The sequence below is a fragment of the Nicotiana tomentosiformis genome, chromosome 9, assembly GCF_000390325.3.
Source record: "Nicotiana tomentosiformis chromosome 9, ASM39032v3, whole genome shotgun sequence".
Lineage (NCBI taxonomy): Eukaryota > Viridiplantae > Streptophyta > Magnoliopsida > Solanales > Solanaceae > Nicotiana > Nicotiana tomentosiformis.
This window is the reverse complement of record NC_090820.1, coordinates 7,123,760-7,137,390: the sequence shown is the minus strand read 5'-3', so window position 1 is coordinate 7,137,390 and position 13,631 is coordinate 7,123,760. Positions and strand designations below refer to the sequence as shown.

The following is a 13,631-nucleotide window of genomic DNA, read 5'->3' as shown; positions in this document are numbered from 1 at the left end:
ATAGTTTCAATTTCTATCAGCATAACAAGCAGTGGTCTCTCAAAAGCTGAGGAGGAAAAGAAATTATGACTCTCCTACTAGAATTACTCGAACAATTTTAAAAGGATGTACATCTGACGGATTACTGAACTCCTACCAGTTTTCTTAGCATTTCAACAGATCTGCAATTGTTTTATACTCGTACGCAATGATAGAGCCAGAATTTTCATTAAGAGGGGTCAAAATATAAAAAAATAAACTAACCAAAAAGCATATGCTGCTTGGAAGATCGTAAGTTTTTCGCAACAAGACATATATAGTTTAATTAGTCTGCACAAATTTCCTATTGATTTCCGTCAGACTTGAGCATTCATAGAGATACAAAGTCTCAAGACTCATTGAACCATTGAAGTTTGGAGTCCTTCTGAGTTGCTTGCAATTAGAACATATATTTGAATATATTTAAAAGAACATTTTGTATATATCGTTCTAGAAATAATGTTTCACATATGTACCTATTCAACAGTTTTCAAACATTCACATGCCTGATTTCTTCGAGCAACCTTAATTTCCACAATTAGTTAAGTAAAGTCAAATATCTTTGAATAAGCATGTTACTTATAAGAATTTAATAAGAAATATGCATTAGCAAACAGATTTGGATAATTGTTAAATAGGTGATTTTTTTTGGCCTTTGGTGTGAGTTTATAGTTTAGCAAATTTCATTTCTAGTTTACAATGGTTGACAAACAACTAAAAAAATACTTACCAACCAGAGATGAAGCACAAATGATGCTTATAATGACAACAACATAAATTATAAGCAAGAAACAATTTAATTGAGAAAAATATATAACCAAGGTAAAGATGAAAAATTTACTGTCTTCATTTCCTTGTAGAACATCACGAACTTCTTGAGGGATGAACATTCTACTCTGTTTGCCGGGGTTTAAGGGCGATTCCATGCGAACGATTTCTCTTCCCATATCTCGCACTAGATCAGGCATCTGCAAATGATTCCAAGATCTTAGGAGCAAGTGTTTTTGGACTAAAGTTGCAATTGCACTTTTAGTGTGAAAACCACATGCATTTAATATTTTGGTAACTTCATGGTCTTCAAACCCATGAATATTTGATTATGTCTTGTGCCAAATTAACATAATATTATGGTGGGAAATGATTGTCAAAAGCATGCCAACTAAAAAGTAACATAGCTTCATTATCATTTAATAGTTTGGCCTCATATCTCTCATTTTCTCCAAGCCGAGATAGCAATCGCTCGTCTCGGGTGGTATTGATTATTAAACTACCCGAACCAAACCAACTACTTTCTCGTGCTAAGGATTCTAATTGGTTTTTATGGTCCATGTCATTAAGAACAATTAGAATCTTCTTTAACCCAAGTCTTGCTTTGATTAGATTGATGCCTTGAGCAACACCGCCAACTTTGATTTCCTCAGTTTTGAGAACTCGTTGAAGAAGTTTTTCTTGTAGCTTGACAAGACCAAATTCTCCAGCTTCTGATCTAACATCTGATTGTTGCACCTTTTTGGAATCTCATTGCATTTGAGATAAATTTCTAAATGATCCTGCATCAAACAAAGACACAAGATCATTAATATGAGGGAGAGAGAGAGAGAGAGAGAGAGAGAGAGAGAGAGAGAGAGAGAGAGAGAGAGAGAGAGAGAGAGAGACTAACTATATTTCCAACCATATCTCTAAGCATATATCGATCTTTTCTAGATGGAAATGATAGAGCAGGTGCACTAAAGAAGCCTTCATTGAATGGATTCTGCAGAGAACTACAATTAATCATGTTGATCGACCATATATTAGGGAGGTTGTCCAACTCTGAAATCTTGGCCAATTTTTGGCAATTTTGAAGTTCAAGAATTTCAAGATTCTCTAAATTTGATACTGACGGGAGTGTTTGAAGATTCTCACAGTCATTCAAATACAGCCACTTCAAGAATCCTAACTTACAAAAATCAAAGGGTAGACAATGGAAACTGTTGCCACTCAAATCTAAAAGCTCTAAGGAGGATAAGCTCCCAATATCCCTAGGAATATCAGCCTCGGACAAATTACAGTATGTAAGGCTCAAATAGGATACAAAAGTTGGCAAGGAATATTGTATCCGATGGACTCCTCTTCCAGAAATACTCCTTTTGGCCTCTAACTTTTGACCTCCTGCTGACAAAGTTCTAAGATTTCGTAGCATTTCAACAGATCTAGGCAATTGTTTTATACCCATACGAGATGCATAAAGAGATCTTAGACTTTTCATATCTCCAAGGTTATCTGGCAGTATTTTTATTGATGAGCAGTCATCAATGTCCAAGGAATCAAGGGATATTAGCTGGCATATGCTGCTTGGAAGATCCGTAAGTTTTTCGCAACCACGCATATATAGTTTAATTAGCCTGTCCAAATTTCCTATTGATGGATGGATCTCCGTCAGACTTGAGCAACCATAGAGATACAAAGTCTCAAGACTCAGTGAGCCATTGAAGTCTGGAGTGCTTCTGAGTTGCTTGCAATAAGAGAGATCCAACTTCTTCAAACTTCTACAACACTAAAAATAAACCAAATATAGTTTCAATTAAGATTTTCTTTCACTCAGTTGCAATAACAGTACACATGAAATTATAAAATTGAGATAACAAACCTGCAAATTCAATCGAAATTCTTGGATATCACTCTCCTGCATATCTAGAACTACAAGATTCTCAGCCGGAAAATTTGATGGTATACAATTTAAAGGACATTTTTTCCAAGACAACCATTTGAGCTCCTTGGACAACATCCCAAAATCTCCACTAATATGTAACTCATCCATTATAAGAACCCTAAGGTTTTCCATTTTCTTAAATGCTTTGGTGCTCAAGTTCACTCCCTTAAATGCTCGTCGATCTACTTTCAGTACTTCTACCTTTTTGGAACCCTGTAGTTTAGTGAAAAGAACCATCTTATGTCCCAGAAATTAAGAGAGAAAAATGCGTTATACCAATTGAAGGTCAAACAAAGAGGGTACGCCATATGTATCAAGAAAAATGAACTTACACATTAGAGGATGTAAAAAAAAGAATGTAAAATTGCTCAAAAACTAAGATGACGGTCTTTCAAAAACTAGTTTAGCAGCATTCAATAAGTTCACATGGTAATATCAATAGAAAAAATAAAGATAAATAAAGAGAATAAATTTCATCCAGAAACCTGACAGTAGTACCAATTAAAGATAGATTATATATTAGATTATATTTAAAAGAACAACTAGAAATATACTTACTGACCAGAAATGAATTCAATTCTTATGATGACAACAGAAATTATAAGCAATAAACAATTAAATTAAAAAATATATATTATAACCAAGATAAAGATAAAAGATTTACTGACTTTATTTCCTTGTAAAACATCACAGACTTCTTGAGGGATGAACAATCTGCTCCGTTTTTCAGGGTATCGAGTTGATTCCAAGCGAACAATTTCTCTTCCCATATCTCGCACTAAATCATGCATCACCAAATAAAGATCATCCCTTTGGAGCAAGTGTTTTTGGACTAAAGTTGCAATTGCACTTTTAGCATGAAAGCCACATGCATTCAATATTTCTGTAACTTCACGCTCATAAAACCCATGGAAGGCGCACGCAATATCAAGGAACACAGTTTGTGTATCACCATCAAGTCCATCAAAGCTTATCTTGAGAATCTTTTGGATATCAATATGAGGTATTGCTCTTAGTTTTTCGAATTCGTATCCCCATTCTTCTACAGAACTTCCTTGTAAATGTGACCCCAATGTCACAAGAGCTAATGGTAGCCTACCTGAATATTTGATTATGTGTTGTGCAAAATTAACATAATCTTCTGGTGGAAAATGACTGTCAAAAGCATGCCAACTAAAAAGTAACATAGCTTCATTGTCATTTAACAGTTTGGCCTCATATCTCTCTTTTTCTCTAAGCCCACGTAGCAAATCCTTGTCTCGGGTTGTAATAATTATTAAACTACCCGAACCAAACCAACTTCTTTCTCGTGTTAAGGATTCTAATTGTTTTTTGTGGTTCACATCATCAAGAAGAATTAGAACCTTCTTTGACCCAAGTCTTGCTTTGATTAGATTGACGCCTTGAGCAACACTGCCAACTTTGACGTCCTTAGTTTTGAGTACCTGTTGAAGAAGTTTCTCTTGTAGCTTGACAAGACCAAATTCTTCAGCTTCTGATCTAACATCTGAAAGGAAGCAACTACTATTGAAGCGCCGAAATTCTGTATTGTAGATAGCTTTTGCCAGAGTTGTTTTCCCTATGCCACCAACTCCGTGAATACCAATCATGCGAACTTCATCTTCACATTCCTTTTGCAATAACAACTCTATATCTTTGACGCGAGAATCTACTCCAACTGGGTGCCAAGCAACATCTAGAGGTGTCTGGTTGACCTCTTGTAGGACTTGTTGTATAATTTTTTCAATAAACTTTGATTCATGCCTAACAAAAAATTAAAAGAAATACTACTCCAGTAAATAAAACTTTGATATTTGAAACTATTTGATGGTCAAGTCAAAATTGATAGCCAAGACATAACACAGTGGGATCAATCTAAGCAGTAAAGTATATAACTTACCGCTTCCTATAGGATATTTTAAGAAATTATTTAAGTTATATATATTGATAGTATAAAGATCTTTTTACACTATATTTATCAGGAAATTAACCTGTAATTAGATAATAAGAGAACTAATTAGATAAATATTTTGATACAGTCGATGTATAGAGCTTAAACTCTTTAAGTTTGTACCGAAAGCCATGCATAATTACTTGGTTGTGTAATTATAATGACCTGCTTGTTTGCCACAACATAATTACTTAGTAATTGTCACTGTCATGTTTGATTGAACAAGTGTAATTACATAAAGCTAGTAACTTAGCAAGGTACCCGTTTTGTTTTTACCCAAATTTGAGGGGCTTTATTGACTTTTCACCAAAACCTATATCCAAATGCTTCTTCCTCTTTTAACTGCAGTCATTCTCTCATTCAACCTAACACGAAGGCCTTTTCCATTACTGTATAAACCATTTCCTCAAGGAGACTAAATCGCTATTTCTATATGGAGTCCTTAGTTTTTTTTTTGGGGTGTGTGTGTGCAACGTGATTTTTTAAAGACAAAATGCTTTTATCCTCCATTAATGATTTTTTGTTTCTCAAATTGCTGGAAAGAGGTTGAAGAGTTGCAGACAATTGTATAAACAATTCATAGGTAGCTTTCCAATGTATCCCATCGTATAAACAATTGAACAAATAACAAATGAAATTATATAGTTGAATCAAGAAAATGTACCCGTCAGCAACATTTTGCAAATCCCATCCAGATAAATTTGCAGCTTCAGTAAGTGCAGCTCTCCATTTCTCCACCATTTGAGCTCCAAATGGTCGTTCCTTGTGTTTAGCCAAAGCTTCCCCAAATAACCCAGTTTGCTTTCGTACCTCAGAAGGATCAACATCATAGAAAATAGGCAAAACCATCTGCTTTAATTTCTCTTTGCATTCGAGAATTTTAACTAGTTCATTTAGACACCAACTAGAGGAAGCATAATTGCTCGAGAATACTACAATGGAAATTCTCGATCCTTCAATTGCTTTCTCTAGTTCTCTTGAAATCACGTCACCCTTTCTCAATTCCTCATCGTCAATGAAGGTTTTAACTCCAACATTATCCAATTTGGAATAAAGATGACCAGTGAATGTTTTTCGGGTGTCTTCACCTCTAAAACTCAGGAATAATTCATAAGACAATTGAGATGATTCTCCTTGAGTAAACTGAGTATCCATTTGATGATATACAAGAATAAAGGAATGAATATTTAGTGAATATATATATATACGGAAACTTAATTTCTTAGGGAAGGGTTAACTGAATTAAGGGAACTTACCAAGACATTTCTTAGGTCAAAGCTACATCTTTGCAGTGTGTTGTCACGTTTTCCATTTTATCTTTTTCTATTTATTTATTTATTTGAAGGGGAGTCTTGGAGTAACAATAAAAGTTGTCTCCGTAGGTTACATATTTGAGTCGTGTAAGCAGCCATTAATACTTGTATTATGGTAGACTGTCTATATCACATACTCTGGGGTACGGTCCTTCCCCAAACCCTATGTGAACGTGAGATATCTTGTGCATTAGACTTCATGGGGAATATATATATATATATATATATATATATATATATATATATATATATATATATATATATGTGTGTGTGTGTGTGTGTGTGTGTATGTGTGTGTTTTGCGCTTGGTTATATAAATTAGTATTCCCCATGAGATTTTTTACCTATATACTATATTAGAAACTTATTTACCATCACTGTTTATGTTTTAACTTAATTACAAATTGATATACAATTTACCAGTTATATATAAATTAATATTAATGAGTATCCCTTTATATTAAAAATTGAATAGGGAGTATCAAGTTATTCTCTCTTCTCCCTCTCTCTCTCTCTCTCTCTTATCTACTTTATCCTTTCTTTTCCCATGGAATTCATCAATAGATATCAATCTTTTTACTATAGAGTTTTAACTTAACAATTTCCTTTCATGTTGCACAATTGGTGTTCGAATTGAAATTGTCAATCAATAAATTTTGAAGGTGTTTAACTCTTTACCATTGACAACCATTACAAAGCGTCAAACCTTGAATTCAAATTGGGTTTTCAAAAAATATTATTTGTTTTGATTATGTGTTGTTGCAAATAATTGAGAATATTCTTTGGAGTTTATATCTCAATTTTGAGGGTATTTGGCGAAGATTAGAGTTGATTTTGGCTGGATTTCACATTGAAACTCGAAGAAGAAGAACACATGATATTTAATATACATACAAAATTATATTAAAATTGTATTTAGGATGTATTTTGTTACAGTACTATTTTTTTTATTTAATTTGAATGTTGTATAAAAGTTAAAAAATAGTTGTATAATATATGAATCATTATATTTAAGTTAGAAATACTATCTTTTTATATAAAGTTGTTGATATGTACCAATATTGTATTAAGAGAGAAAGTTTTAATCGCAATTTCAGAGAGAAGAAGAACACACCACATGCAAAATATATACAAAATACATACACACGACATATTTGTATAAAATTTGTATGAAAATTATATTTAAGTTGTATGATGTTGTAATTGTATTTAACTGAGTGAAAATAATGTATGAAAGTTGTAGATAAGTTATAAATAAGTTGTATACTATATAATTAGTTGTACGAAATTTATTTTTAGTTTATATGTTATTTTAGATGTATCAAATTTATATGAAATTTTATTTTTACTTTGTAGGTGGCGAAGAATTATGAGAGAAAAAAATAAAAGAGTAACCGAATACCCTAATTTAAGACACTAATAATGAATTGTATATGGAGAGAGACGACAGAGAATGTGATGGGATTTGGTCTAGTAACTTTTGGTCCAGTAAATTTCAATACCACACTTGATATTGGCCACGTGTCACTAAAATATGAAGGGTGTGGATTTGTTTTAGAACCTCTTTAAATGAGTTTCTACTGAATTTTATATTAAATTTAGACGATTCGATGATGGTCGCCCGCAAAATTTTAGTCGATTCGGAGCTAGTCGCCTGAATTCATGTAGATGGCGTGGACTACATCACACGAAAAACTGAGAATCATGCTGAATTTCTATTTTATGACCCTAAAATGTCAAAAAGGAGGAACAATCATGGCGAGCGATGACTATTATTCATTAGGTTAATTTTTATGGTCTCATAAAATTTTAGGCGATTCAGAGTCGGTCGCCCGAATTCATGCAGATTGCGTGGACTGTAGCACACGAGAATCTGGAAATCGTGCTAAATTCCTTTATTATGGCCCTAAAATGCCAAAAATTGAGTAACGATCATGGCGAAGCGATTACTATTGTTCATTAGGTCGTAAGTTTAGGCGATTCGAAGCTAGTTTCCCAAATTCATATAGATGGCATGAACTATAGCACACGAAAATATGGGAATCGTGCTGAATTCCTATTTTATGGCCCTAAAATACCAAAACTCGAGGAACGTTCATGGCGAAGCGATGACTATTGTTCATCAGGTCATTTCGTATAGTTTCGAAATTTTTTAGATGATTCAAAGTCGGTCGCCGGAATTCATGCAGATGTCATAGACAATAATAGGACACGAAAATGTGGGAATCGTGCTAAATTCTAGTTTTATGGCCCTAAAATACCAAAAAATGGAGCGAAGCGATGACTATTATTCATTAGGCCATTTTTTATATTCTCGTAAAATTTTAGGCGATTCGGAACCGATCGCCCGAATTCATGCAGATGGCCCAAAACCTAGGAATCGTGTTGAGCTCCTATTTTATGGCCCATAAATGCCCAAAAATGAGGAACAGTCATGGCGAAATAATGACTATTGTCTATTAGTTCATTTTTATGATTCCGCAAAATTTTTGGCGATTCAGAGCCGGTCGCCTGAATTCATGCAGATGGCGCGGACACACGAAAATCTTGGAATCGTACTGAATTCCTATTTTATGGCCCTAAAATGCTAAAAAAATGAGGAATGGTCATGGTGAAGCGATGACTATTGTTTCTTAGGTCGTTTTTTATGGTCCCGCAATTTTTTGGCTATTCAGAGCTGAGTGCCCAAATTAATGTAGATGACACGGACTATAACACACGAAAATATGAGAATCGTGCTAAATTCCTATTTCATGGCCCTAAAATACCAAAAATGAAAAACGGTCATAGCGAAGTAATGACTATTGTTCATTAGGTAATTATTTTTTCCCACATAGAATTTTAGGTAATTCGGAGCCGGTTGCCCGAATTCATGCAGATGGCACACGAAAATCTAGGAATCATGTAGAATTCTTATTTTATGGCCCTAAAATACCAAAAAATGAGGAACGGTCATAGAAAAGAGATGATTATTATTTATTAGCTCATGTTTTATGATTCCGTAAAATTTTAGGCGATTCGGAGTCGGTCGCCCGAATTCATGCAGATGTCATGCACTATATAGCATACGAAAATATGGGAAATCGTGTTGAATTATTATTTTATGGCCCTAAAATGCTAAAAAATTAGGAACAATCATGAAGAAGAGATGACTGTTGTTCATTAGGTCGTTTTTATGGTCCCGTAAAATTTTAGACGATTCGGAGCTGGTGTCACGACCCAAATTAATCCTCCATAAAGTGTGGCGATGGCACCTAGTCTTTACAACTAGGTAAGCCTAATATTGCGAAAAATATAAAGAAAACACAACATTTTAAAGATAAACATCATATTCTAAATAGTCAAGAGTAGTACCACTCGGCATATACAAAATAATTTCCAAAGACCCGGAATATCACTAAGTCACAAGCTGCTATAATCTATGTAGCTCTATACAAAAGTCTGAATATAATAAGGAAAGTCTCTAGACGAGGGAGTAGAAGGGGACTCCGAAGATCTGCGGACGCAAGCAGATGTACCTTGAAGTCTCCTAGAATCAGCAACACGCACTAACCCCAAGGCTGATAGCTCGTACCTGGATCTGCACACGAAAACATGTGCAGGAAGGGCATGAGTACACCATAATGGTACCCAGCAAGTGCCAAGCCTAACCTCGGTCGAGTAGTGACGAGATCATGTCAAGGCCCTACTAGAGTAAATATAATAAATTAAACAGTAAAAGATATAAGTGAAATTTACGATAACATAGCAACACAAGATGAAATGGCAGGTATGACATCGAGTTATACAGTTTATACTGAACACAGATAAGGGAATAGGGATTTAGTCAGGGATCTAGTTTTATGGCCCTAAAATACCAAAAAATGGAGCGAAGCGATGACTATTATTCATTAGGTCATTTTTTATATTCTCGTAAAATTTTAGGCGATTCGGAACCGATCGCCCGAATTCATGCAGATGGCCCAAAACCTAGGAATCGTGTTGAGCTCCTATTTTATGGCCCATAAATGCCCAAAAATGAGGAACAGTCATGGCGAAATAATGACTATTGTCTATTAGTTCATTTTTATGATTCCGCAAAATTTTTGGCGATTCAGAGCCGGTCGCCTGAATTCATGCAGATGGCGCGGACACACGAAAATCTTGGAATCGTACTGAATTCCTATTTTATGGCCCTAAAATGCTAAAAAAATGAGGAATGGTCATGGTGAAGCGATGACTATTGTTTCTTAGGTCGTTTTTTATGGTCCCGCAATTTTTTGGCTATTCAGAGCTGAGTGCCCAAATTAATGTAGATGACACGGACTATAACACACGAAAATATGAGAATCGTGCTAAATTCCTATTTCATGGCCCTAAAATACCAAAAATGAAAAACGGTCATAGCGAAGTAATGACTATTGTTCATTAGGTAATTATTTTTTCCCACATAGAATTTTAGGTAATTCGGAGCCGGTTGCCCGAATTCATGCAGATGGCACACGAAAATCTAGGAATCATGTAGAATTCTTATTTTATGGCCCTAAAATACCAAAAAATGAGGAACGGTCATAGAAAAGAGATGATTATTATTTATTAGCTCATGTTTTATGATTCCGTAAAATTTTAGGCGATTCGGAGTCGGTCGCCCGAATTCATGCAGATGTCATGCACTATATAGCATACGAAAATATGGGAAATCGTGTTGAATTATTATTTTATGGCCCTAAAATGCTAAAAAATTAGGAACAATCATGAAGAAGAGATGACTGTTGTTCATTAGGTCGTTTTTATGGTCCCGTAAAATTTTAGACGATTCGGAGCTGGTGTCACGACCCAAATTAATCCTCCATAAAGTGTGGCGATGGCACCTAGTCTTTACAACTAGGTAAGCCTAATATTGCAAAAAATATAAAGAAAACACAACATTTTAAAGATAAACATCATATTCTAAATAGTCAAGAGTAGTACCACTCGGCATATACAAAATAATTTCCAAAGACCCGAAATATCACTAAGTCACAAGCTGCTATAATCTATGTAGCTCTATACAAAAGTCTGAATATAATAAGGAAAGTCTCTAGACGAGGGAGTAGAAGGGGACTCCGAAGATCTGCGGACGCAAGCAGATGTACCTTGAAGTCTCCTAGAATCAGCAACACGCACTAACCCCAAGGCTGATAGCTCGTACCTGGATCTGCACACGAAAACATGTGCAGGAAGGGCATGAGTACACCATAATGGTACCCAGCAAGTGCCAAGCCTAACCTCGGTCGAGTAGTGACGAGATCATGTCAAGGCCCTACTAGAGTAAATATAATAAATTAAACAGTAAAAGATATAAGTGAAATTTACGATAACATAGCAACACAAGATGAAATGGCAGGTATGACATCGAGTTATACAGTTTATACTGAACACAGATAAGGGAATAGGGATTTAACTAAGTATGGCGCACAGAATGTCAAATAGACAGTTAAAACACGTAAGCATGCTTTTCTAGTCTAAACTAAACAATTAACCATATTAGTGCAATTTAATAAGAGAAGCAATTTATGATTTAAAAAGGATAAACAAGATTTTTGCAATAACCGCCCGTGTATGTACTCATCACCTCGCGTACACGGCGCTCACACACCAAATAATATCAAGTCATCCTAAGGGGAAAGTCCCCAACACAAGGTTAGACAAGCCACTTACCTCGAACCGCTCAAATCACCTTGATAACACGTTCTTGCCACGAGTATCCGACTCCAAATGACCCGAATCTATTCAAATAAATTGCATAATATAAATATAACTACAAGTAACTAATTTAGTTAATTAATTCGAAGCTAAAACATGAAATTAGGAAAAACGCCCAAAAAGTCACACCGGGCCCACATCTCGGAATCGGGTAAAACTCGTAAAATACGAACACCCATTCACTCACGAGTTTACTCATACCAAAATTGCTCAAATATGATACCAAAATCTCGATCGAAACCCCAAAATTTGGCCTAAGAAGTTTTCTCAAATTTTCACCCCAAATCCGAAATTTAACGATGAATTCAAGCATAGATTAGTGGAATATAACCGTAAAGGAGTTAAGAATCGTTACCCAATCGATATCTCTGAAAATCCCTCAATCCCTCTTCCAAAATTCAAGTTCCCAACTTAAGGTTTTGATAAAAATGGCATAACCTCCGTTTTTTTGGAACTTTAATACTGCCCAGACGCGTCCTTCTTCGCGAACGCGGCCACACCCTCGCGTTCGCGAAGTAAAATTTACTTCGTCCCAAAATCCTCCATCGCGAATGCAATGCACATGTCGCGAACGTGAGGACCACTCAGCTTGACCCTTCGCGAACGCGGGATCTCCATCGTGAATGCGAAGCACGAAATCTCGCCTGCCTCCAGTTCTTCTTCGCGAACGCGAGGACCATGTCGCGAACGCGTAGCTTCGAGGTTCCACACCCTCGCGAACGCAAGAGCGACATCGCGGACGCGAATAGTAATTCATATGCCCTTTCCAGATACCTTACGCGAATGCGAGGACTTCCTCGCGAACGCGATGAAGAAAATGCCTACAACAGAACACTTGAAATCTGCTATCTTCCAAAGTTCAAAGATGACTCGTTGAGCATCCGAAACACATCTAAGGCCCTTGGGACCTCGACCAAACATACTAACCAATCCTAAAACACCATACGAACTTAGTCGAGCTCTCAAATCACATCAAACAACGCAAAAATCATGAATCACCCTCCAATTCAAACTTAATGAACTTGAAACTTCAAAATTCTACAACCGATGCCGAAACCTATCAAATCACGTCCGATTGACCTCAAATATTTCGCACAAGTCATATTCGATATTACAGATCATTCCAACTTTCAGAATCGGATTCCGACCCCGATATCAAAATTTCCACTACCGGCCCAAAACTCAAAAAATTCGACTTTCGCCATTTCAAGCCTAAATGAGCTACGGACCTCCAAAACACAATTCGGACACGCTCATAAACCCAAAATCACCTAACGAAGCTAACGGAACCGACGGAATTCCATTTCGGATTCGTCTTCACATAGTTACGACTACGGTCCAAATCCTAAGGCTTAAGATCTCATTTAGGGACTAAGTGTCCCAAATACTCTGAAACTCAAAACCAATCATCTTGGCAAGTCACAATAGCAGAAATAGAGTTGGGGAAAGTAGTTAATAGGGGATCAGGGCTATTATCACAATAGCAGAAATAGAGTTGGGGAAAGTAGTTAATAGGGGATCAGGGCTATTACTCTCAAAACAACCGTCCGGGTCGTTACATCCTCCCCCTCTTAAAATAATCGTTCGTCCTCGAACGTGTATAAAGACATACCTGAAACTGTGAAAAGATGAGGGTACTGGCTGCATATATCCTGATCGGTCTCCCAAGTCGCGTCCTCAACCGGCTAACCCCTCAACTGGACATTTACTGAAGCAATATTCTTTGACCTGAGCTTTCTGACCTGCCTGTCCAAAATGGCTACTAGCTCCTCAACATAAGATAGATCTTTGTCCAACTGGACTGAGCTAAAAGCCAATACATGAGTCGGATCATCGTGATACTTCCGGAGTGTAGACACGTGAAATACCGGGTGAACTCCTGCTAGGCTGGGAGTCAAGGCAAGCTCTTAAACAACCTCCCCAACTTGCCGCA

At 36.1% G+C, this 13,631-nt stretch overlaps 1 protein-coding gene across 2 annotated transcripts; it reads right to left on the bottom strand.

The window, feature by feature from the left end:
* Positions 1-1,075: 1,075 nt before the first annotated feature.
* On the bottom strand, positions 1,076-5,845 carry LOC104113607 (disease resistance protein Roq1-like). 2 transcript variants are annotated; one of them, XM_009623820.4, is made up of 5 exons: positions 5,326-5,845; positions 3,379-4,474; positions 2,648-2,923; positions 1,679-2,554; positions 1,076-1,568 (listed from the first exon to the last, which is right to left on the bottom strand). In XM_009623820.4, the coding sequence occupies exons 1-5, from the start codon at positions 5,814-5,816 to the stop codon at positions 1,395-1,397; spliced, it is 2,913 nt and encodes a 970-aa protein (XP_009622115.1). In that variant the 5' UTR covers positions 5,817-5,845; the 3' UTR covers positions 1,076-1,394. The 2 variants fall into 2 exon arrangements, with proteins under 2 accessions (XP_009622115.1, XP_009622118.1); XM_009623823.3 differs by lacking the exon at positions 1,679-2,554 and having other exon boundaries at positions 5,326-5,843.
* Between the last annotated feature and the right edge of the window lie 7,786 nt (positions 5,846-13,631).

Excerpts from the sequence above, each read along its gene's own strand:
- LOC104113607 (XM_009623820.4), bottom strand. The coding sequence starts at position 5,816 with ATGGATACTCAGTTTACTCAAGGAGAATCATCTCAATTGTCTTATGAA. Across the intron at positions 4,475-5,325 it reads TTGCAAAATGTTGCTGACGG|GCATGAATCAAAGTTTATTG; the intron begins GTACATTTTCTT and ends ATTTTTTGTTAG. Across the intron at positions 2,924-3,378 it reads ATGTTTTACAAGGAAATAAA|GGTTCCAAAAAGGTAGAAGT; the intron begins GTCAGTAAATCT and ends ACTAAACTACAG.